Raw genomic sequence first — 25524 nt, 5'->3', positions numbered from 1 at the left:
ATCCATCCAGAATTTCTGGCCAATCACGAGACGAGCATCCCACTCTCAATGCATTGAAAAATCTCAAAATCAGAAGAAATACTTACAGGTTCTCCGGAGTGGCTGTTGGACCGAGATAACCTTTCTGTCCCTGTTCAAAAGAATAAAGATGGACATATAAATTTGTAGAGTCATCCAGCTCACAGTTGTCTCCAAAGGTGCCTTTTTTTCAGGAGGCAACTGGACTTTCTGTTTTTTTTTCCTTTTGAAGATGTTTCGCTTCTCATTCGCTTCTCAGAAGAGCCGAGGTGGCGCAAGTGGTTAATGCAGCACTGCAGGCTATTTCAGCTGACTGCAGTTTTGCAGTTCGGCTGTTCAAATCTCACCGGCTCAGGGTTGACTCAGCCTTCCATCCTTCTGAGGTGGTAAAATGAGGACCCGGATTGTTGTTGGGGGCAATATGCTGACTCTGTAAACTGCTTAGAGAGGGCTGAAAGCCCTATGAAGCGGTATATAAGTCTAACTGCTATTGCTATTGCTATTGCTATCCCAGAAGCTTCTTCAGCTCTGACTGGATGGTGGGGAATGGAAGGATGTATACTCCTTGGGGACAGCTGATCCTTTGCATCCTTTTAGAGGGTCGTTAGTGCCACTTGGAGATTTATCTACGTCCTGAGGGTCACCTTAGTAGTCCTCCTGGTTCCTTTGGACAACCACGACCTGGAAGACTGAGAATCTCTACAGACTTTTAGCTCTACAATTTGGGATGGACAAATGTTGTAGGAATGGATTTCCAGAGGAAAAATTGCAGACTCCAAGCCCATTTGCATCACTCAAGTGACCCTGAGGACACAGAGAAACCTCCAAGTGGCCTCAGCGACCCTCTAAAAGGATGCAAAGGACCAGCTATCTGCAAGGAGCATCAATCCTTCCATTCCCCACCATCATTCAGTCAGAGTTGAAGGAGCTTCTTGGGTGAGAAGAAAAACATCTTCAGAAGAAAAAGCAAGAAAGTCCAGTTGCCTCCTGAAAAAGCCCCTCTGGGACAATAAAACATGGACACACAACAATTTAGTTGTTTAGAGAAAAGCCATCTTCCAAACTCAAGAAGGTAGATGCCCACGTACGATCCAACCTAATGAAACCAGCAAGCACCAGCATCATGGCTTGCTTGGATCCACCTTCTTTGTGTCGAGCAAGGAGGTGGGAAGAAGTCCAGGACCATTCTTGGATGCGTGACCCGACAAATGCGCGCCGACAAAACCGCCATGACAAAACGGCGACGTTGAAAGCACACCCACTAAAGAGTGCCGACAAAACCGCACCCACAAAAGCGTGACTAGGGTTTTTAGGTTAGGATTAGGGTTAGGGTTAGGGTTGTTAACGTTGTTACCGTTGTTTTCGTGTTGTTTTCGATGGCACGCTTTTGTCGGCGCGCATTTGTCGATGCGCTTTAGTGGGCGCGCTTTCAACGTCACCATTTTGTCGCGGCAGTTTTGTCGGCACGCATTTGTTGGGCGCACATTTGTCGGTGAACCCTTGGATGAGGTGGAGATACCACATGCCAAACTATGTGGGTGTTTTTGCCAGTGTCTGCTACTAAACGAAATTAAAAAAAAATATGCCACCCAATATGCTGGTGACTCCTTCCACGACTTCCTGCAGATGGCTTTGTCCTCTCAAGCAGCTCAATAAATGTTATGAATCAGAAGTGAAGCTTCCTGATGTGCCAAATTCCTTCTTTACGCATGGAAGCTGGGCCAGCTGTCGTTCATAATAGATCATTCCTGCAGTTGGGACGGGCCAGTTGTCTAATTCGGCATGTGGCTTCCTACATTGCTTCAGAGGGAAAAACAGCACAGCTGGTTTGAAGGTCTGGAGAGTTTGCTAAGCTCACCCCCACATTTCCAGAGCCCAGCTCCATCTTAACAGAAGACTAGGTACTCCGTATATTATGAACGAAAGATTCAGCGGCCTTTCAGTATTTGAGAGGCAGATGCAAAGAATAACAGATGAGTTGGAAGGGGCCTTGTAGTTCATCTAGACCAAGCCCCAGCCCAACCAGAAGACTTGACATCATGACTGACAGATGGCAGTCCAGTCTCTTCTTGAAAGCTTCCAGGGATGAACTTCTGAAGGCAACTTCTATTCCCTTGATTGATTGTTCTCACTGTCAGAAACTTTCTCCTTATTTCTAGGTTGAATCTCTCCTGGATCAGTTTCCATCCATTATTCCTTGCCTGGTGCTTTGGAAAACAGGTTGACCCCCTCCTCTCTGTGGCAGCCCCTCAAATTTCGGAACACTCTTATCCTGTCTCCCCTGGTCCTTCTCTTCCCTAGAGTAGCCATGCCCAGTTCCTGCAACTGTTCATCGTAGGTTTTAGCCTCCAGTCCCCTCATCATCTTGGTTGCTGTTCTCTGCACTCTTTCTAGAGTCTCAACCTCTCTTTTATACTGTGATGACCAAAACTGGATGCCGTATTCCAGGTGTGGTCTTACTAAGGCTTTGCAGAGTGGTATTAGTACCTCTCTTGGTCTTGATCATATCTCTCTTTTAATGCAACGTAGGATTGCATTGGCTTTTTTGGCTGCCGCCACACACTGATGACTCATATTTAATTGATTGTCCACTAAGACTCCAAGATCCTTCTCACAGTTAACTGCTATTAAGGCTGGTTTCCCCTCATCTATTTTGGTTTTTCTTGCCAAAGTGTAAGACAAGAAACAACAGATGGAAACTAAGCAAGGACTTGGAATTAAGGAGAAACTTCCTAACAGTGAGGACAATTAACCAGTGGAACCGTTCGCCTTCAGAAGTTGTCGGTGCTTCATCACTGGAGGTTTTTAAGGAGAGATTTTATACCATTTCAGACAATCATTTGTCTGAAATGGTATAAAGTCTCCTGCTTGAGCAGGAGGTTGGACTAGAAGACCTCCAAGGTCCCCTCCAGCTCTATCCTGATGGATACCCTAAATTGATCCTAAAGCCGACACCCTATTCGGCGCATTGAAATCGAAGGACTATTTTGCTACCTCAACTAAACCATCCACATCTTCTCCATCCAGAAACCTGACCCACAATTTGGCTCACCGTGTCCTGAAAAAAACTTTTGGCTAACCTGATGATCCTTTTCAGGCTGCATGACTGACCGTGCATTATTATTACTATTATTATTTTTAAAAAATTAACCACCGTTCCAAAGCAAGAAGGGAAGGTGATGAAAGAGGCAATCGACTTTTAAGCAATCTTGACAGACATCCCCAAGATGACTTCAAGAAGAACCGGAAATGTCAAGAGACAGGGGAGCGGGGGGGAAAACCGACCATCTGGATTTACTATTTTTTTCCCCAGAGGTTTTCTGGAGAATTCCAAGCTGTCAGTCACAATTGAGCCTTTTTTGGTGGGAGAAGGGGATGAATCGCTCATCTCTGGTGTCAGAATTAATCCCCAGCCGACGGTTCGTGTGACAGCCCAGAGAGAAAAGAAGAGGAGAAATGATGACCAATGCAAAAACAGCTTTGTACATCCGCCAAGGAGAGGGCGGGGAAGACCGCAAGCACAACCCCGTTTAATGGTGAGCTGAAAACTCTCCAGAGGTGGGGAGAGATCCAAAAAAGTACTTTACAGTTATGACAAAACAAAAAAAGCCTCAGGCGGCTGAAACCTGAAAGGGGGTAAAAATATCCTATTTGTAGATTCCTACGTAGCCACTTTTTTTTTTTTTTTTTTTTGAGTTTGGAGACACTTCTTGAGTTCTTCAGGTCCAGATCCAGAACTGGACTGATCCTGAGCTACGTCAGCAGAGACAATTCTGCAGATCGGATACAAAGCCAAATTGGTTCACCGACAAATGCGCGCCGACAAATGCGCGCCGACAAATACGCGCCAACAAAACCGCCGTGACCAAATGGCGACGTTGAGAGCGTGCCCAATAAAGCGTGTCGACAAATGCGCGCCATCGAAAACAATGCAAAAACAATGGTAACAACGTTAACAGCCCTATCCCTAACCCTTACCCTAACCCTTTTGTGGGCGCAGTTTTGTTGGTGCGGTTTTGTTGGCGCGCTTTAGTGGGCGTGCTTTCAACGTCGCTGTTTTGTCACGGCAATTTTGTCGGCGCGCATTTGTTGGGCGCGCATTTGTCGGGTCACGAGCCAAATTTAGTCCGCTCGCAAATAACCCAGGTGTCACTTCCTCAGAAGAGGAGAGGGGAAACCTCCTCCCGATGTGGGAGGAGCAGAGGTTGGAGGATGCTGAAGACCCACCAACCACCGCTGGGAAAGGGCTGCAAAAGCAACCTTTGAAATTTGCTGGGTTTGGGGGTGGTTGTTGGGTTTTTTTTGAAGGCATCTCTGCATGGTTTGGTCAGCTCTTTGGGATACCCTTCTCAAGGGCATTGTGGGTAAATCCACGGCTGCAAGGAATGTCTGACGAAGTCGCAAGGGAGAGTCCTGGGGTGTGGAGCCATTTCCGTTGTGTCAGGAGAACCAAGGAAATGGAGGAAAAATGGACCAGTGCCTCCGCAACAGCAGGAAATACATGTTCTGACCCAGGCTTCCCAAGAGCAGGAAGCAAACTCCTGGTCCCAACAAAAACCCCTTTTATTAATTGATTGTGAATTCTGCTCATTCACAGCCAGGAAAGTCTTTCAAGGGAGGATTTACAGTCACAGATCTTATCTGGCTTGGAGAGCTGCCAGGCTGATATTTTGCAGAACTTGGCAAGAATCTCAGAGAGTCAGGTACCAATTAAGCGAACTAATTGTCTTCTGCAAACTCCACTCCCCTTTCGCTCCTCTTTTATTTCCTCTGGGAGGGGCCGTTCATCGTCCACCTGTGGCCTTACTCCCAAGTCGACCCCTGTTCTTTAGCTGTTCCCTTCCTCTGGCAGCTCTGCGCATGTGTACAATGGGAACAGGCTCCAGCTGTTCCTCTGCCTCACTGCTGTCTGACTCTGGAGGTAGCTGATAACTGTCAGACGGCTCTGGTCCCTTCTCTGCCTCCAACACCGAGCCCTCCTCAGAGCCTTCCCCAGACTCCAGGACTGGCCCAGGTTCCTCCCCAACCTCCTCACTGTCCGAATCTGCTCTGGCGGGCCACAACAATACATGCACTGCCAACTCATGAGCTGGGGGGGGGGTGAGCCTTGGCAGAGGTTCACTTATGCCAAAACATGACCCAAGACTGTTCTGGCCTTGCCACGCAACACTTCTAAGATTGCTTTGTAAGACTAGAGGCTCCTTTCTCACCTCCTCCCAAAGAACATTAGTTTCCCACACTTTGGACTTCTACACATTCTGGCTTCCAAAAAGGGAAAACAAAGCCGCTTTCTAAACCGAAGGTGTTTGCAGTAAAGCAATATCAACAGAGAAGCTACAACCTTCCACTCCTAAATTTCCATACATTCTTCTTTCTCCTTCTCTCTTTGAATTTAGGAATCTGTAGAGGGACCTCTCTTTTTCCTAGGGACCTTTTCAAAAAATGCAGCACCGGTAACAGGGTGGACAACCAGCCCTCCTGTTGGTGTCGCTCAGTGGTAGGTTTCAAAAAATTTTAGAACCTCTTCTGTAGGTGTGGCCTGCTTTGTGGGAGTGGCTTGCTGGCCATGTGACCAGGTGGGAGTGGCTTGCTGGCCATGTGACCGAGCGGGAGTGGCTTTCCAGCCATGTGACTGGGCGGGAGTGGCTTGCCAGCCATGTGACTGGGTGGGCATGGCCAACTTGTAAAATGTGGTGAAACTTACTTAACAATGCTCTTGCTTAGCAACCAAAAAGTTGGCTCAGAAACTCTGGCATTTGAAGTGTGCAAGTCTTAAAGCTGTCAAGTTACAAGACCCTTGGACCCCTAAGCCTTTGGGGAAAAAAAACCCAGGGAAGTTCAAACTTGACAGCTTTAAGACTTGTGGACTTCAACTCCCAGAATTCCTCCTCTCGCTCTTCATCTTGATGATGTGGGGATGGGTGGGGGGAGGGAGGGAGCTGGAACTGATTCTAAACGGCACTGTATATTTGTGGAACCTCTTCTAGAGAAGAGGTTAGAACTGGCAGGAACCCACCCTGGTGTCGCTGAACTACAACTCCCAGCATCCAGTCGGACAGTTGGAAGTTGACATTCAACAACTCTTATGTAGGTACCCCAGGGTCAATGCTCTTAATCTGGGGCCTTTCGTGTAAAGTTGGGCTGAAGATCCAGATCATAAGTTCTTGGTAGGCTCTTTCTAACCAGTCAATGTTCCTGCAAGATGAAGCAATTGGAGCACCTCCTGGAATTGTTCTTGAAGATGTTCCTCCAGAATACATGGATGAAGTCCTACCATTCAAGGCTATTAAAGAATGACTGCTTGTCTCAAATAGTTCTTGGGTTTGAAGGCCCCAAAACTTCACTTGAGTCCATACTTAGTCCACCTCAGGTAAACCACCCAATAGGATCCACCCTAGAATGAAATAAGTTCTTACCTTTCTACCAGGTGATCCAGGAAATCCTGTCAACCCAGGCAAGCCCATATGACCCTGTAACCAAAAAAGAAGAGCTGGTTTTTATTTGATCCAGACACCAGAAATCTACACAGGAATGAACTCCATACGTCAAATCTTCACGACCGCAAAGAAAATCTCAGAGACATTGTCATAAGAAAACGAGGCAGTGGTGGGTTCCAGGTGGTCCGGACCGGTACAGCTGTACCGGCAGTAGCCGGGAGCAGCAGCCACCGCACCGGTATGGTGGCTCGTTTGGCCCATCCGCCTGCCCGTCTGCATTCCATAGCTGTTTATAACGCGACCAGCAAATTGCGCCCGCATGAACAGCATGTGATGCCTGCACAACTTTCACCGAGCAGCTGGGTGTCACAGGGCAGTGGCATGCGCATGCGTGCTCGGCGCGCATGCCTGACTAGGACGCCCGGCCTCGTGCACAGCATACCGGTTGGGACGGGATCTGGAACCCACCATTGGAATGCGGGGTTGTGATTGAAAGCTAACTTACCATATTTTGGCAGTATAAGACGCACCAAGATTTTGAAGAAGAAAATTTTTAAAAAAAGAGTTTTTTTACTCTGCAGACCCCCCCCCCCCAAAAAAACAGTCCGTTTTTCACAAAAATGGGGCCTTTTTTTTTTAAGGGGCATGAATAGCCTTTAGGAGGCTTGTAGAGTGCCTGGGAAGGGGCAAAAATGAGCAAAAAATTGCCCTTTTTTGCAAAAATGGGCCTATTTTTGTCAAAAAAAAGGGCATGCATAGCCTTTAGGAGACTTATAGCACACTCCTGGGGGCTGGTGGGGCAAAATTGAGCAAAAACAGCCCATTTCTTGCTCATTTCTGCCTTCACCAGCCCCCAGGAGCTCTCTAAAAGCCTCCTAAAGACTCAGCACAGCCATTTTGGTGAAGGGGCGGGGTTTGGGGAGGCAAAAAATGCTGCATTTAGTGTATAAGATGCACCCAGATTTTCAGCTTCTTTTTTGAGGGAAAATGGTGTGTCTTATACTCAGAAAATTACGGTAGCTTTTCCTTCTAACCCATTCAATTTTGACATGTTTGCAATCTGTATCACATCAGGAAGACGGTTTCTGGGCATTGGTGTGTGCTGATTTTTATTTTTATTATTTTGTACTATTCAAAGTCAAAGAAAAGGGACACGGTGGCTCAGTGGCTAAGACACCTAGCTTGTCGATCGCAAAGGCTGGTAGTTTGGCGGTTCGAATCCCTAGCGCTGCGTAACGGAGGGAGCTCCCGTGACTTGTCCCAGCTTCTGCCAACCTAGCAGTGCAAAAGCATATTACAAAAGGCAAGTAGAAAAACAGGAACCACCTTTGGTGGGAAGGGAACAGCATCCCGTGCGCCTTCAGCGTTGAGTCATGCCGGCCACATGACCACGGAGACGTCTTTGGACAGCGCTGGCTCTTCGGCTTTGAAACGGAGATCAGCACCGCCCCCTAGAGTCGGGAACGACTAGCATATATGTGCGAGGGGAACTTTTACCTTTACCTTATTCTGCCTTCTTTTGATATTTTTGTCCAAGAGAACCACAGGAAAACCTCTGCCACTCGGAGGATTAAATACATCATAAACTAATGTCAGATCGCTTCCAGGAGCACTCCCACCCGAGGCTAATGTCTTGAGACTGCTGGAGCATGACTCTATAAAAGCTAGTTAATCTGGTGTCTGTCTACCATTGCCAAAGACCTTCTCCTCTCTTCTGGCACATGCAGAAGGTCAGAAGAAGAGAAACAGAATCTTCTCCCACAATCACGGAGGGTTGGAGAACAGTCCAGCAGCACATAAATCAAGTTAACTGCCATAAATATTTGTGACATTCCCTAGTTCCATTGAGAAGTGGGGAAAGAGGAATGCAAAATCCTCACGACACGCAGCACACTCCAAACCATGACGCCACCCCGCTTAATACAAGACTGAGCCCCACTTTACCTTCTGCCCATATCGTGCTTTCCCAGGTGATAATCCGGGGTCTCCTTTCTGGCCCTGGAAACGGAGAACAAAATTTAGCGCCACCGAAAAAGAGAACACAAAATATAGCAAGATGATGAGCCGCGGTGGCACAGTGGTCAGAGTGGAGTACTGCAGGCTACTTCTGCCGGCTGCCTGCAATTTGACAGTTCAGCTCTCACCAGGCTCAAGGTTGACTCGGCCTTCCATCCTTCCGAGGTGGATGAAATGAGGGCCCGGATTGTTGGGGGGAAAAGGCTGACTCTGAAAACCGCTTAGAGAGGGCTTTGAAGCACTGTGAAGCGGTATATATGTATAAGTGTTCTTGCTATTCGTCTGTCTGTGTGTATATCTATCTATCTATCTATCTATCTATCTATCATCTATCTATCTATCTATCTATCTATCATCTATCTATCCTGTATCTATTCTTTCTCTCCTGTATCTATTCTATCTATCTATTCTATCTATCTATCTATCTATCTATCTATCTATCTATCTATCTATCTATCATCTATCTATCTATCTATCTATCTATCTATCTACCTATTCTATATCTATCTATCTACCTATTCTATATCTATCTATCTATTCTATATCTATCTATCTATTCTATATCTATCTATCTATTCTATATCTATCATCTATCTATCATCTATCTATCTATCTATCTCTATGTCCAATGTCTGTCTGTCTGTCTGTCTATCCATCCATCCATCCATCCATCCATCCATCCATCCATTCATGCATCCATCCATCCATCCATCCATCCATCCATCCAGAATTCAAGAGGAATTGGATTGTTTATGGCAATGTAATGACTCTAAGCTGATGACTTGCTTAACTCCACTCCCGGCTCTTCCCTGCTCTTCCCCTGCATTAGACCCAGAGGTGGGTTTCCAATTTTTTTATTACCAGTTCTGGTGCGCTCCCACACATCACTTCGGGGTATGCGCAGAAGCATCAGGTTGGGTAAGTGGAGCCTCCCGCCACCGCTACTACTGATTCGGCTGATCTGGGCCGGACCGCCAGAAATCTACCTCTGATTAGACCCCATAATATAATCAGAGAGCTTCGTAATGTAAATTTTGAATACCTAAAACATCTAAATAGGCTTTTGGAAGTTTTTCAGGTCCTGGGCATCATGCCAGTTAGGCCCAGTGGGTAATAATCCAGCTCTCCCTTCTACTTGGGAAGGTTATTCTTTTTCCTCCTTTCTCTCCCTCTCTTTGTTTAGCTAAAACAAAGTGAAGCCTATCAAATAAACTCCCGGAGACTTCCAAGAACCGATCAAGTTTTCTTGGCGACAAAATGCGGGGTGGGCTGCCGTTGCCTTCTGCAACGTGGAGAGACGAAAATAAAGACTGGAACAAGCCTCAATTGAGTTAGGCATGTTTTAGTAGTTAACTTTTATCATTGTAGTTTACTTTAGACCATGTGACCCGAAGTGTCGTATATTCATCTAATTGTAGCATCCTTTATAGCTGCGCCAATGTTCTGGTGGTGACTCCATTTTTATTTTTATTTTATTTTTTGGTTTTTGAATCAGACTCATTTCCTGCCAACTGCAAGGCCAGGTCCGAGCGGTTCTCTAGTAACTTTCCTACGAAGGGGGTTTGCCCTTCCCTACTTGTGCAGAAAAAACAATGGCTGCCAACCTGCCTTCCATTGAGGACCTGCACACTGCATGAGTTAAAAAGAGGGTTGAGAAAATATCTACGGACCCCTCGCATCCTGGACATCAATTGTTTCAACTCCTACCCTCAAAACGACACTATAGAGACTGCACACCAAGACAACTAGACACACACTGTGAAACTATTTATTAAGACTGAATTACTATATTCTTCTGTTCCTTACTAGTATCTAGAATAGAATGGAATGGAATGGAATGGAATGGAATGGAATGGAATAGAATAGAATAGAATAGAATATGGAATGGAATAGAATAGAATAGAATAGGGAATGGAATACAATAGAATATGGAATGGAATGGAATAGAATAGAATAGAATAGAATATTGAATAGAATACAATAGAATATGGAATGGAATGGAATAGAATAGAATAGAATATTGAATGGAATACAATAGAATATGGAATGGAATAGAATAGAATATTGAATGGAATACAATAGAATATGGAATGGAATGGAATAGAATAGAATATTGAATGGAATACAATAGAATATGGAATGGAATAGAATAGAATAGAATAGAATAGAATAGAATATGGAATGGAATAGAATAGAATAGAATAGGGAATGGAATACAATAGAATATGGAATGGAATAGAATAGAATATTGAATGGAATACAATAGAATATGGAATGGAATGGAATAGAATAGAATATTGAATGGAATACAATAGAATATGGAATGGAATAGAATAGAATATTGAATGGAATACAATAGAATATGGAATGGAATAGAATAGAATATTGAATGGAATACAATAGAATATGGAATGGAATGGAGTGGAGTGGAATGGAATAGAATAGAATAGAATATGGAATGGGATAGAATATGGAATGGAATGGAATAGAATAGAATATGGAATGGAATGGAATGGAATGAAATCAGAATAGAACAGAATAGAAAAGAAAAGAAATTTGGAATGGACTGGAATAGAATAGAATAGAATAGAATAGAATAGAATAGAATTCTTTATTGGCCAAGTGTGATTGGACACACAAGGAATTTGTCTTTGGTGCAGATGCTCTCGGTGTACATAAAAAGACAAGATACATTCGTCAAGAATCATAAGGTACAACACTTAATGATAGTCATAGGGTACAAATAAACAATCAAATCACACTAGGAAACAATCAATATAAATCATAAGGATACAAGCAACAAAGTTACAGTCCTGCAGTCATAAGTGGGAGGAGATGGGTGATCGGAACGATGAGAAGACTAATAGTAACAATAATGCAGCATTAGTGAATAGTTTGACAGTGGGGAGAGTGTTGTTTAGCAGAGTGATGGCATTCAGGAAAAAAAACTGTGCTTGTGTCTAGTTGTCTGCTGCCATGGTTAAGTGAATCAACTGCAGTTCTTAAGGTAGTTAACACAGTTGTGAAACGAATCTGGCTTCCCCGTGGATTTTGCTCGTCAGAAAGTCGCAAAAGGGGATCGCATGGGACACCGCGGCCGTCGTCAATGCGAGCCAGTTGCCAAGCAGCTCAATTTTGATCATGGGACTGTGGAGGTACTTGCAACGTTCATTAAGTGTGGAAAAAAAAAACTGTTCATAAGTCACTTTTTCCCGGTGATGGCGTCACTTTGAACAGAAACCGCCGTACGCCGGTGAATACCTGCATGAAAGCTTCCGCATTTCCCCGGGATCCTTTGTAGCTCCTTCGCTTCCCTGCATCCTCCCATTTTTATCACTGTATCCCATCCTTTAGGCGGTCCCACACACACACAAACACACACACACACACACACCAACCCAGGCCAAGTGGAGAAGTCAGTTAGCTGGGGGAAATTCTTGGCAGAAGACAGCTAGGAGCCCTGGGGGATTCAGCCCAGTGACTGTCCAATTTCTGAATGAAACTGGTCAGCCCTTCTAAGCGTTCAGCGAAGTCGTGCTGATACTTCCACTCTGCAGCTATTATCAAAGGCAGGGCTTCCTTCAGCAGCACCAAATTGCTTGCTGGCTGGGAGCGCCTCCAGGAACAGCAAGCAAAAGTTTAGCGGGGGTGGGAGAGGGAAGGGCGTATGCAAAACTGATCCCTGGGATCCTCCAAAATTGGATTCGGTTATTCCAAGCCTGCCTTGCCTTGGAATACCAGTTTTGGTCGTCCTAATGTTTAGAAACAAAAGTTGTTGAGTCTCTAGAAAGAGTGCAGAGAAGAGCAACCAAGAGGATTAGGGGAGGCTGGAGGCTGAAACATATGAAGACCGGTTGCTGGAACTGGGTAGGTCTAGTTCAGCAATCTGCGGCTCTCGAGCCGCATGTGGCTCTCTCATCCCTCTGCTGCGGCTCCCTGTTCGCTGGTGGACTCCACAATTGATAAGGTTTTCAGCTAGGACAGGTAGAGGAAAAAGGAGGCCGAGCTAAGAGGTCATTGAGACCACTTGGAGATTTATGTGTGTCCTAAGGATCACCACAGATAAACCTCCAAGTGGCCTCAACAGCCCTCTAAAAGGATGCCAAGGACCAGCTGTCTGCAAGGAGTATAAATCCTTCCATTCCCCACCATCATCCAGTCAGAACGGAAGAAGCTTCTTGGAGGAGAAACGAAACATCTTCAAAGAAAAACCAGTTGCCTCTTGAAAAAAAGCACCTTTGGGACAAGCAGCCTAGAACTGGGAATATGAAAAGGAACCAGGACATAAGAATCAGACCTTTAGCGAAGGTCAAAACCAATAAAGGAGAAGATTTGTAGCTCGGGTTGACATGAGGGTTAGCTTTTTTTTTTTTTTTTTTGCAGACATCTCATTAACGAAACTAGGTAACGTCATCAGTGCTTGGGTAATGGAAGTCCAGGTGCAAGAAAACAACCAAGCTCAGAGAGAGATCTTGGAGTCCTAGTGGACAACCGTTTAAATAGGAGCCAGCCGTGTGCAGCAGCTGCCAAAACAGCCAACACAGTTCTAGGCTGCATTAACAGAGGGAGAGAATCAAGATCACGTGAAGGGTTGATACCACTTTATAAGGCCTTGGTAAGGCCACACTTGGAATACTGCACTCAGTTTTGGTCATCACGATGTAGAAAAGATGTGGGGTTCTAGAAAGAGTGCAGAGAAGAGCAACAAAGATGATTAGGGGACTGGAGGCCAAAACATACAAAGAACGGTTGCAGGAACTGGGTGTGTCTAGTTTAATGAAAAGAAGGACTAGGGGAGACATGATAGCAGTCTTCCAATATCTCAGGGACTGCCCCAAAGAAGAGGGAGTCAAGCTATTCTCCAAAGCAGCTGTAGGCAGGACAAGAAGCAATCGGTGGAAACTAATCAAGGAGAGAAGCAACCTAGAACTAAGGAGAAATTTCCGGGAACAATTAACCAGTGGAACAGCTTTCCTCCAGAAGTTGTGAATGCTCCAACACTGGACGTTTTTAAGAAGATGTTGGATAGCCATTTGTCTGAAGTGGGGTAGGGTTTCCTGCCTAAGCAGGGGGTTGGACTAGAAGACCTCCAAGGCCCCTTCCCACTCTGTTATTCTATTCTATTCTAGAGCAGTGTTTTTCAACCACTGTGCCGCGGCACACTAGTGTGCCGTGACATAGTGTAAGGTGTGCCGTGGGAAAATTACTTTATATATAGTCAATATAGGCACAGAGTTAAATTTTTTTAACATTTTCTAATGGTGGTGTGCCTCGTGATTTTTTTCATGAAAAAAGTGTGCCTTTGCACAAAAAAGGTCGAAAAACACTGTTCTAGAGCACCAAGATTCAAGATCTAAAACACAGTCATGGGGGGGGGAGAAATCCTCCTCCCAAAAACCCCTTTCCTTACCAATCTACTGTGTGCAACTTTCAACGAGTCCAGATGTGACTCACGATCAAAACAATGACAATTCTAGGAAGTCCAACCCATTTTGAAGCCAGATGTTCACCCAACTGGCAATTCCGAAATCTGTTTAGCCTGCATGCCCACACCGCCTACCGTATTTTTCAGACTATAAGAAGCACCGTTGCATAAGACGTATCAGGATTTTGAAGAGGTAAGTAAGGGGAAAAAAAGCTTTTGTCCTCCCCAGCCCCCAGGAGCACTCTGCAGGCTTCAGCAGGGCTGGGGGAGGCAAGAATGTCCCTATTTTTGCGAAGAATGGGCGGAAACCGGGCTGTTTATCTAAAGAATGGGGGCATTTTTGTCTTCCCCCAGCCCTGCTGAAGCCTGCGGAGTGCTCCTGGGGGCTAAAGGAAAGGGGAAATGCCTCCGTTTTTGCGAAAAACACCTCCGTTTTTGCAAAAACGGCCCGTTTTTTCACCCATTTTTCACAAAAATGGAATGCAGAGGTGGAGTTTTGTGAGGCCAAAAATGGTTGTATTCAATGTATAAGACACACCAACATTCCACGCTCTCTTAAGGGGGGAAAAGTTGCATCTTATACTCCGAAAAATACAGTAACTATCACACTCTCCTACTAAGGATGGGCTGATAGTAACCTAAGTTTAATAAAAACTCAGTTTGTGCATGGCCACCCATCCAACCGGTGTGGTTTCCCCCCCCCCCCCCAAATCTTTCTGCTTCAGGAATAAGTTCTATATTTCAAAAAGATCAAGGGCTACATTCTTCCTTCTTGCTTTCTCTCTTTCCTTTCCATGCCTCTCCTCTTTAACTTTAAATCATTTTAATGAGGTTTTTCCAAGCCGTAGGCCCCCAGGTGACACGGAGTTGGCCATTCGCCAAGATCCAAAAGGGGAAAAGTTGAGAAATAAGTTTATTTCTCATGTTAGCTGTCTTTTCCCATTAAGACCGTTACAAAAAACCAGCAGGTTTCACACCAATGCCAGGTGGGACTAGCAAGAGAGCTAGGAACGAAGTTTAAAAGCTTTCGATTTTCGACAGGATACAGTACTTTTAAAATAATAATAATAATGAGGAGGAGGAGGAGGAGAAAGAAGAAGAAGAAGAAGAAGAAGAAGAAGAAGAAGAAGAAGAAGAAGAAGAAGAAGAAGAAGAAGAAGAAGAAGAAGAAGAAGAATATTATAATAATAATAAGAATAACTTTTTGGAAAAAGATACCGAAAATGAGAAAGTGAGGATCTTGTGGGACTTTCCAATACAGATGGATGGTCATTTGGAGCACAACACGCCAGATATCACGGTTATAGAGGGCCGAAAGGTACAATTTATTGACATTGTGGTACAGGAGATGCCAGAGTCGGGGAAAAAGAACTGGAAAAAATCATGAAATATCACAACCTGGCCATCGAAACTACCCGATTATGGATGAAACATGTAACAGTGGTACCCATTGTCATCGGGGGCACTTGGTACCATGTCCAAGAATTTTACAAGATACATCAACAAATTGCAGCTTCCTGCAATGACACCAGCGGAACTGCAAAAAACTGTGTTACTCGGAACATCGAGTATTTTAAGAAGGTACTTGGTTGATACCTAGGAGGCTGGAAGCAACCTGTATCAACCATTAGCACCAGTCAATGGTATTTGTGATGCATTTTTGAATGTTCAGTTGGCTGAGTTTCATGTTTAATGAATAAAGTATATAATAATAGGAGGGGGAGGGGGAGGAGAAGAAGAAGATGAGGAGGAGAAGAAGAAGGAGAGGAGGAGGAGGGAGAGGAGGTGGAGAAGGAGAAGCGGAGGAGGAGAAGGAGAAGAAGAGGAGGAGGAGGGAGAGGAGGTAGAGAAGGAGAAGAGGAAGAGGAGAAGAAGAAGACCATCCACCTTAAGAAGATACTTGGATGATACCTAGGATGCTGGCAGCAACCCGTATCAACCATCAGCACCAGTCAATGGTATTTGTGACACATCTTTAAATGTTCAATTGACTTAGTTTCATGTTCAATGAATAAAAGAAATAATAATAATAATAATAATAAATAAACCGCACGAGAAAGCAGAAATCTGCAAATCCTCTCGCAAGGACATCGATACAAATTGGGAGAGTTTAGGGTTTAATTTCCCCCCCTCCCTTTTTGTTTTCTTAAAGTTATCCCTTTTTTGGAGTTTGCAACTGCGCCTTTAAAATGCCGCGTGGGTTGTTTTTGAGGGGGGCGGGGTTTGACTGCCAACGTATCTCTCTAGTGCCTAATTCTTAATCAGGCAGCCGGCAAGCAGCCAGATGAGGGGGGAAATTGTTTTCCCCAAAATCATCAAGTGGACTAAAGACATTACACAGTGAAAGAGAGAGAGAAGAAGAAGGGAGGGGTGAGGAAGAAACGCCTGGGAACGGAAGAAGGAAGGAAAGCAGCTAGACCTAACACTGCTGGCTCTGTGCCCCGTTGTCCCAAATTTGCAAGATCTTCTACTTAATTGGCAGAAGAAAATTGCTCAGCTGTTTGGAAAGAAAACCTAGAACCGGACGTGCCCCTGAGGGGAGAACTTCCAGAGATGGAGAAAAGGCTTAAATCCATAGCTAGACGGTCCTTCTCTTGTCCCTGAGCTCATCAAAGCAGAGAAGGAGGCTGTGTGGACAATAACTGCCCACTTCTATATGTCTGTGGAGATTCTCTGTCATCCAAGTCAAGGTTGTCCCGTGTCTTTTTTTCAAGAGACAAGTGGACTTTCTTGTCTTTCTTTTGAAGACGTTTCACTTCTCATCCAAGGAGCTTCTTCAGCTCTGACTGGATGATGGTGGGGAATGGAAGGATTGATGCTCCTTGCAGACAGCTGGTCCTTTGCATCCTTTTAGAGGATCGTTGAGGCCACGGAGGCTTCTCTGTGTCCTCAGGGTCACCTGAGTGGTGCAAATGCTTCCTGGAGTCTGCAATTTTTCCCTCTGTAAATCCATTCCTTCTCCCACCCCATTCCAAGGGTCTCCATCCCAAATTGTGTAGCTAAAAGTCTGTAGAGATTCTCAGTCCTCCAGGCCATGGTTGTCCCAAAGGGGCTTTTTCAGGAGGCAACTGGACTTCCTTGGTTTTCTTTTGAAAACATTTCGCTTCTCATCCAAGAAGCTTCTTGAGCTCTGACTGGATGATGGTGGGGAATGGAAGGATTGATGCTCCTTACAGACAGCTGGTCCTTTGCATCCTTTTAGAGGGTCGTTGAGGCCACTTGGAGGTTTATCTCAGGGTTACCTGAGCAGTGTAAATGGTTCCTGGATTCTGCAATTTGTCCCCTCTGGAAATCCATTCCTCCTCCCACCCCATTCCAAGGGTCTCCATCCCAAATTGTGTAGCTAAAGGTCTGTAGAGATTCTCAATCCTTCAGGCCATGGTTGTCCCAAAGGGGCTTTTTTTTTTCAAGAGGCAACTGGACATTCTTGTCTTTTTCTTTGAAGATGTTTCGCTTCTTCAGTTCTTGACCGGAATGGTGTTGGGGAATGGAAGGATTTATGCGCCTTGCAGACAGCTGGTCCTTTGCATCCTTTTAAGAGAGTCGTTGAGGCCACTTGTGTTTCTCAGGCAGTGAAAATGGGTTTGGAGCCTTTTGGGGAATTGCCGAAAAATCTGACGCCGTCTGCAACACAATCCTTCCCACAGTTCCAAGAAGGCTCCACACCTTTTTGCACTATTCGGGGGACCCTGAGATAAACCTCCAAGTGGCCTCAACGACTCTCCCAAGGGATGCAAATGACCAGTTGTCTGCAAGGACAATCCTTCCATTCCCCACCACCATCCGGTCAGAGCTGAAGAATCTTCTCGGATGAGGAGCGAAACGTCTTCAAAAGAAAAACAAGGAAGTCCAGTTGCCTCCTGAAAAATCACCTTTGGGATCCCCATTTCGATTTCACACCTCCCCCCACATCAAAATATGCTCTTCGTTAGCAGATACTCAGGTGTATAAACACACACACACACACAGAGATGTTTTCTTCCTTACCTTCGCGCCAGGTGGCCCAGGTCGGCCAGGGTTTCCATGAGGGCCAGGAGGTCCCTTTAAAAAAAAAGACAAAATCTAGATGAAGATGTGGTGAGCTTGAAGCCAGCTTGAGACATTAGCCCTGTCTGCTGGAAGCTGGTAAACTCGCGCAGGCTGATGGGCAAATGGAAGCTCAACAGCCTGTTGATTCCTCTGCCACCACCCCCACTTCCTCCCCTCCATTTCCCCTGGATCCTTGGACTTACCCGTGGTCCTCGCTTGCCAGGAAGGCCCAGGATCCCAGGTAAACCAGGAGGACCCTAGGAAAGGAAGGGAGGGAGGGAGGGAGGAAGGAAGGAAGGAAGGAAGGAAGGAAGTTGGGAGGCAGGGAAGAAGGGAGGAAGGAGACGGGGATGAGGGAGGAAGAAAGGATGGGAGGCAGGGAAGAAGGGAGGAAGGAGAGGGGAATGAGGGGAGGCAGGCAGGCAGGCAGGAAGGAAGGGAGAGAGGGGAGGAGGGAAGGAGGAGAGGGGAAGGAGGAAGAGAGGGAGAGAGGAAGGAAGGCAAAAAGGAAGGAGATGCGAAGCAGGGAAGAAGGGAGGGAGGGAGGCAGGAAGGAAGATAGGAAGGAAGGGATGGGATGGGATGGGAGGGAAGGAGGGAGGCAGGAAGGAAGGAAGGAAGGAAGGAAGGAGAGAAGGAAGGGAAGGAGATGGGAGGGAAGGAGGGAGGCAGGAAGGAAGGAAGATAGGAAGGAAGGAAGAGATGGGAGGGAAGGAGGGAGGGAGGCAGGCAGGCAGGAAGGAAAGAAGATAGGATGGAAGGAAAGAAGGAGGGAAGGAAGGGAAGGAGATGGGAGGGAAGGAGGGAAGGAGGGAGAGAGGAAGGAAAAAAAATACAAGTTGCTTAGAGTTAAAAAAAAAGTCAAAAGTCTTCCCATGATTACACCTATCAAGGCCCTTGTCAAGCCAAACTACAGTCAGTCCTAGACTTATGACCATTCATTTAGTGACCATTCAAAATGACAGTGGCACTGAAAAAACGCGACTTAGAAAAATGTGTTTCACAGTTACGACTTTGGCCACAGGACCAAACCCGGTGGTTAAGTGAATCTTGCTTCCCCAATTGACTCAGCTCGTCTGAAGTTCGCAAAAGGGAATCACGATGACCTGGGGGGGGGACACAGCAACGGTCGTAAGTGCGAACCGGTGGCCAAGCCTCTGGATTTTGATCACGGGGATCCTTACAAAGGTGGTAACTGTTTAAAAATGTCCGTAAGACACTTTCTGTTTGATTTTCGGAGAAATCTATTCATAGAACTGACATCATAAAGACCCTTTTTTCAGCGACATTGTAACTCGGAACAGTCAGTAAATGAACTGTTGTTAAGTCGAAGACTCCCTGTGCCCTGGTTTCTGTGCCAGACAGAGCTTTAAAGGGGGGGGGGGGAAATCAGCATCTTGAATTGCACCTGGGAGGAAAACTGAGAGCCAGCACAGCTGGTGCAATGGGGGTGTAACATATATGAACGTAGGGACATCCATCCCTGTGGGAAGTTACTGTTGTGGCCCGCCAGTGCCCAGCAGAGCTGGCAGCGGAGTCGGACAGTGAGGAGGTTGGGGAGGAACGTGGGCCAGTCCTGGGGGCTGAGGAAAGCTCAGACAAGGGCAGAGAGGGAGCTAGGCAGCAGCGAGGCAGAAGAACAGCTGGAGCCTGTTCCCATTGTGCATATGCACAGAACTGCCAGAGGACAAGGACAACTAAGAAAACAGGGTCTACTTGGGAGTAAAGCCACACCTTGGAGGTGATTGGCAACTCCCACGGGAAACAAAAGAGGAGCGAATGAGGAGGGGGCTTTTGCAGGAAACAATTCCTTCCTTCGGTCATTTCAAGAGTGGAAAGTTCTGTTTGTGACTATAAGAGACTCTGTGCCAAGTTTTGCCTTGCCCTGCGTTTGGGAACTTAGTTATCTGGCAGCTCTCCAAGCGAGATAAGGTTCGTGTGGCTAAATATTCCTCGGAAAGACTGTTTGCTAAAGCCTTGCAGACTGTGAATGAAAGGAATTCACAGTCGTGTAAATAAAAAGGGTTTAGCCGGGACCAAGACTCCGCTTCATGCTTTTTAAGGAAGCCTGGCTCAGAACAGTTACAACATTCCCGACTTGTAACTTCCGGGATCTTCAAGGGCAGGCCCATCGCAGTAATCAAGCCATCAAGTCGTGAGTGAATCACCGACACCAGCGTCTGTTCTCTATCCAACATGACCCGATCAGTGACGGGTTAGTCAAGTCATATTGGAATCAAGTTTGCATGAATTTCCTTCTGGCAAAATCTAGGATTTTGGAGATCCTAATTCAGGGACGCCAAAGTTTTAGAATGAGGGGCAGGGGCAAAAGAGAAGTGATATCATAGAACATAGAATAACAGGGCTGGGAGGGACCTTGGAGGTCTTCTAGTCCAGTGTTTCTCAACCTTGGCCACTTGAAGATGTCCGGACTTCAACTCCCAGAATTCCCCAGCCAGCGAATGCTGGCTGGGGAATTCTGGGAGTTGAAGTCCGGACATCTTCAAGTGGCCAAGGTTGACAAACACTGTTCTAGTCTAACCCCCTGCTCAGGCAGGAGGCCTTACACCATCCCAAACAAATGGCTGTCCACTCTTTGCTTGAAAGCCTCCAGTGATGGGAGCACCTGCAACTTTTGAAGGCAACTTCTGTTCCACCGACTGATTGTTCCTGATCACAATCAGAAAATTTCTTCTTGGTTTTAGGTTGGAATCTCTCTTCAATAAATCTTCTTGTCTTGTCCTCAGATGCTTTGGAGAATCGGTGGGACCCCCTTTCTTCTCTGGGACAGCCCCTCAAGTATTGGGAGACAGCTATCTAGCCCTTTTCTTCATTAGACTACTAGACACAGTCTTCTCAGGGGAGACCCACACATCCTAAAATTATTTTATGGCAGCAACATAAACCACCACTTCTGCGTCTGCAAATCACTGCATGGCACCATCCCAACTCCTTCTGTATTTGTTCTGAGCGAGGCTTCCCAAGAGCAGGAAGCAAACTCCTTGTCCCGACAAAAACCCCTTTTATTAATTGAGTATGAATTCTGTTCATTCACATCTGGCAAACTCTTTCAAAGGAGGATTTACAGTCACAGACCTGATCTGGCTTGGAGAGCTGCCAGGCCGAGATCTGCAGAACTTGGCAAGGAGTCTCGGAGAGTCACGAACCAATGAAGCGAACTAATTGTCTCCTGCAAACCCGACTTCCCTTTCGCTCCTCTTTTATTTCCTCTGCGAGAGGGCCATTCATCGTCCACCTGTGGCTTTACTCCCAAGTCGATCCCTGTTCAGTGTGCATGCGCACACTGGGAACAGGCTCCAGCTGTTCTTCTGCCCCACTGATGTCTGACTCTCAAGGCAGCTGATAACTGGCATACAGCTTTGGCCCCCTCACTGCCTCCAAAACAGAGCCCTCAACCGAGCCTTCCCCAGACTCCAGGACTGGCCCCGGTTCCTCCCCAACCTCCTCACTGTCCAATTGCTGCCAGATCCACTGGCTGCTGGTGGGCCACCAGCAGCCAGTGTCTTCCCTGCACCACTGTCTCTGTGCCCCGAGCGCATCTCCGGTGTGCAAACAGCCCGAGATGCAATCCCCTGCGTTGGTGGAAAGCCAAATGGGAGTTTGAACAAGCTCGGTTCCAGTAAACAAACTTCCCTAAGCTGGACCTCTAGATTGTATATATATATATATTGCTCTCCTACATAAAAAGTCCCCCACCCCTTTGCTTTGAGAAAGCAGAGGGGAAAATGTGCAGAGCTGACCCCTTCAAGATTTGCCCTGCTGAAGGATAATCCATCTCTCGATGACATGATCCCCCAGCTATTTTATATGTATAGTTTGGAGAGAAATTTAAGGCTAAGCTGAAAAAAATTGACCCATCCGAAGGGGTTACGGATGCGTAAGGTTAAATTCTTCAGATTTCGCCTCTCCAGCTGCAGCAGGATGTCCAATTCTGCTGCAGCTTTAATTATTCTTGCTTTTTTTTCTCCCTCTACTTTTTTGGCAGCCTCAGCGGGGAGAATAAACGAAGGTGCCTCTTGGAAGATTGATGACCAAGTAGCTGCTTTCTGAATGATGGTATTTTCCCCCCCCTTTGTAAGAGAAGAGGCCGAGTGAAAGAGACCAGAAGGCTCAAGAATGCTTGGAAGCTGACCAGGACATCTCCAGAAACAGAGACAATGCAAACTTTGCCCAAACGCGGAACCTAATTCTAAACTTGGTTGAAATGTTTCGAGCCTGCAGGTGTGAGCACCAAAGGCCAACATTTACAAACCGGCTTTGCTGAACCAAAACAGCTAATCCTCATCTTACGATCACCGCCAAGCTCCAACATTTCTGTTACTAAACGAGACGTCCTTATGTGAATTTTGCCCCCTTTTCATGGCCTTCCTGTTTAGTTTAGTTTAGTTTAGTTAGTTTAGTTTAGTTTAGTTTAGTTTAGTTTAGGTTGGGTTGGGTGCGTTGGGTTGGGTTTCATTGTGTTGGGTTAGGGTAGGATAGGATAGGATGGGTTGGGTTGGGTAGGGTAGGATAGGGTGGGTTGGGTTGGGTAGGGTGGGTTGGGTTGAGTAGGGTAGTGTGGGTTGGGTTAGGGGACAGGAGGGTGGGTAGGGTTGGGTTGGGTTAGATTAGGGTAGGTTGGGTAGGGTAGGGTAGGGTGTGTTGGGTTGGGTTAGGGTAGGATAGCATATGTTGGGTTGAATTGGGTTAGATAGGGTAGGGTGGGTTGGGTTGCATTGCCTTGGGTTGGATAGTGTAGGATGGATTGGGTAGGGTAGGGTTGGGTTAGATAGAGTAGGGTGGGTTGGGTTGGGTTGCATTGCATTGGGTTAGGGTAGGGGAGGGTGAGTTGGGTTAGGGTTAGGGGAGGGGAGGGTGGGTTGGTTGGGTTAGGGTGGGTTGAGCTGGGTTGGGTTAGGGTAGGGTACGGTAGGGTGGGTTGGTTGGGTTAGGCTAGGTTGGGTAGGGTTGGGTTAGTTAGGGTAGGGTGTGTTGGGTTGGGTTGCATTGTGTTGGGTTAGGGCAGGGTAGGGTGGGTTGGGTTGGGTGGGTAAGTAGGGTAGGGTAGGGTAGAGTGGGTTGGGTTGGATGGGGAAGGGTAAGGTAGGGTTGGGTAGGATAGCGTGGGTTGCGTACGGTTGGGTTAGATAGGGGGTTCACCGACAAAAGCGTGCCGATGAAACTGCAGTGGAGAAAACCGTGTGTTCGAAATTGCGCCGACGAATGAGTGCAGAAGCACGCCGACAACAGCGCGCCGACAGAAGCGCGCTCTAAACCTAACCCTAACCCTAACCCTTACCTTAACTGTAATCACGCTTCTGTCAGTGCTCTTTTGTCGGCGCGCCTTTGTGGGCGCGCTGTCGATGTTGCAGTTTTATCGCCATGGTTTTGTCGGCGCGCTGTTGTCGGGCGCGCATTTGTCGGTTCACAAGATAGGGTAGGGTGGGTTGGGTAGGGTGGGTCAGGTTATTGCCATTGCACATAGTATAACAAAATTAAGTGCCATCTTCAGTGTACATTATAACTATAAAAATAAAAAAAGACAAACACACACGCTTCATATTCAATTCAGAAGGGTTTGCCCTCTATTATCTTAAGCCTTAGTAACTCTTTATTAAAGCCCTAGTAAGCCCCCCCCCCTGGAATACTGAATCTAGTTTTGGTCACCACATTACCAAAAAAAAATGTTGAGACTATGGAAAAAGTGCAGAGAAAAGCAACTAAGATGATTAAAGGCCTGGAGATTAAAACATGCAAAGAACGGATGCAGGAATTGGGTATGTCTAATTTAACGAAAATAAAGATTGGGGTGACAGTATTGATAGTATTCCAGTACTTGAGGGGCTGCCACAAAGAAGAGAGGGTCAGTTTATTTTCCAAAGCGCCAGGAAGCAAGACAAGAAACAATGGATGGAAACTAACCAAGGAGAGAAGCAACCTTGAATGAAGCAGAAACCTCCTAACAGCGAGGACAACTAACCAGTGGAACAGCTGGCCTCCAGAAGTTGGGGAGTGCTCCATCAGGGGAGGCTTTTAAGAAGAGACCGGACGGACACCTGTCTGAAAAGGTCGAGGGTCTCCTGTTTGAGCAGGGGGTTGGACTAGAAGACCTCCAAGGTCCCTTCCAGCTCGGTGCCTGGTTGAAGTTCTGCTATCAGCTCTAAGTGCCCACACACAGACAGAAGAGCTTTCATTTGTCTATCAGCCCAGCTGCTCTATTTCCTTAATGCCTGGACTCCAATTGGGTCGAAGAATCAGCTCTTCTGTTTCTTGGATGCCTCAACAGTGGCCTACGAGACTGACTGTTGTGGGGACAAGCAGCCAAGACTTCAAATACGCCTCCTGAGAATTGCAGGAATTTAAAGCCGTTTCGCTGGTTTGGAAACGGCAATGGACCCATAAATGTTTGCTTTGCAGCCAGTGACTCTGTGTTCCTATTTCGGAGCAGGGATTTAATTAACTGCCACTGACGGACTAGCCGTAAAAACCAGCGTTCGTTCGGCTCAAGACAGGCAGAAGCAGAATACAATTTTCATGCATATTCGGGTTTGGAATTCCAGGCCCTGTTCTTGTGACATGATAGCAGTCTTCCAATATCTCAGGGGCTGCCCCCAAAAAAGAGGGAGTCAAGCTATTCTCCAAAAAGGCAGGACAAGAAGCAATGGGTGGAAACTAATCAAGGAGAGAAGCAACTTAGAACTAAGGAGAAATTTCCTGACAGTGAGAACAATTAATCAGTGGAACAACCTCCCCCCAGAAGTTGTGAATGCTCCAACACTGGAAGTTTTTAATAGGATGTTGGATAACCCTTTGTCTGAAATAATATAGGATTCCCTGCCTAGGCAGGGGGTTGGACTAGAAGACCTCTATGGGTCCCATTCAACTCTGTTATTCTATTCTATTCTACTTTACTCTACTCTATTGGTGGCATGATGTCAGTGTTCCAATACTTGAGGAGCTGCCATAAAGAAGTGAGGATCAAATTATTCTCCAAAGCACCTGAGGGCAGAACAAGAAGCAATGAATGGAAACTAATCAAGGAGAGAAGCAACTTGAAACTAAGGAGAAATTTCCCGACAGTGAGAACAATTAATCAGTGGAACAACTTGCCACCAGAATTTGTTCCCTGCCTAGGCAGGAGGTTGGACTAGAAGACCTCGATGGTCCCTTGCAACTCTGCTATTCTATTCTATTCTATTCTACTCTACTCTACTCTATTGGTGGCATGATATCAATGTTCCAATATTTGAGGGGCTGCCACAAAGAAGTGAGGATCAAATTATTCTCCAAAGCACTTGAGGGCAGAACAAGAAGCAATGGATGGAAACTAATCAAGGAGAGAAGCAACTTGGAACTAAGGAGAAATTTCCCGACAGTGAGAACAATTAATCAGTGGAACAACTTGCCACTAGAATTTGTTCCCTGCCTAGGCAGGAGGTTGGACTAGAAGACCTCGATGGTCCCTTCCAACTCTGCTATTCCAGTGTTTTTCAACCTTTTTTGTGCAAAGGCACACTTTTTTCATGAAAAAAATCACGAGGCACACCACCGTTAGAAAATGTTAAAAAAATTTAACTCTGTGCCTATATTGACTATATA

The 25524-nt window shown here is 46.1% G+C and overlaps 1 protein-coding gene across 1 annotated transcript in view; it reads right to left on the bottom strand.

The window, feature by feature from the left end:
• COL27A1 (collagen type XXVII alpha 1 chain) overlaps positions 1–25524 on the bottom strand; it is a 196993-nt gene that overhangs the window by 145716 nt on the left and 25753 nt on the right. Inside the window, exons 4-8 of the mRNA XM_032233211.1 lie at positions 18129–18182; positions 17884–17937; positions 8400–8453; positions 6435–6488; positions 87–130 (exon numbers count right to left, since the gene is read on the bottom strand). Coding sequence (XP_032089102.1) covers positions 87–130; positions 6435–6488; positions 8400–8453; positions 17884–17937; positions 18129–18182 — 260 coding nt within the window. The remainder of the gene's footprint in view (positions 1–86; positions 131–6434; positions 6489–8399; positions 8454–17883; positions 17938–18128; positions 18183–25524) is intronic.

Source organism: Thamnophis elegans, chromosome 16, assembly GCF_009769535.1.
Source record: "Thamnophis elegans isolate rThaEle1 chromosome 16, rThaEle1.pri, whole genome shotgun sequence".
Taxonomy (NCBI): domain Eukaryota; kingdom Metazoa; phylum Chordata; class Lepidosauria; order Squamata; family Colubridae; genus Thamnophis; species Thamnophis elegans.
This window is presented reverse-complemented; position numbering and strand designations above follow the sequence as displayed.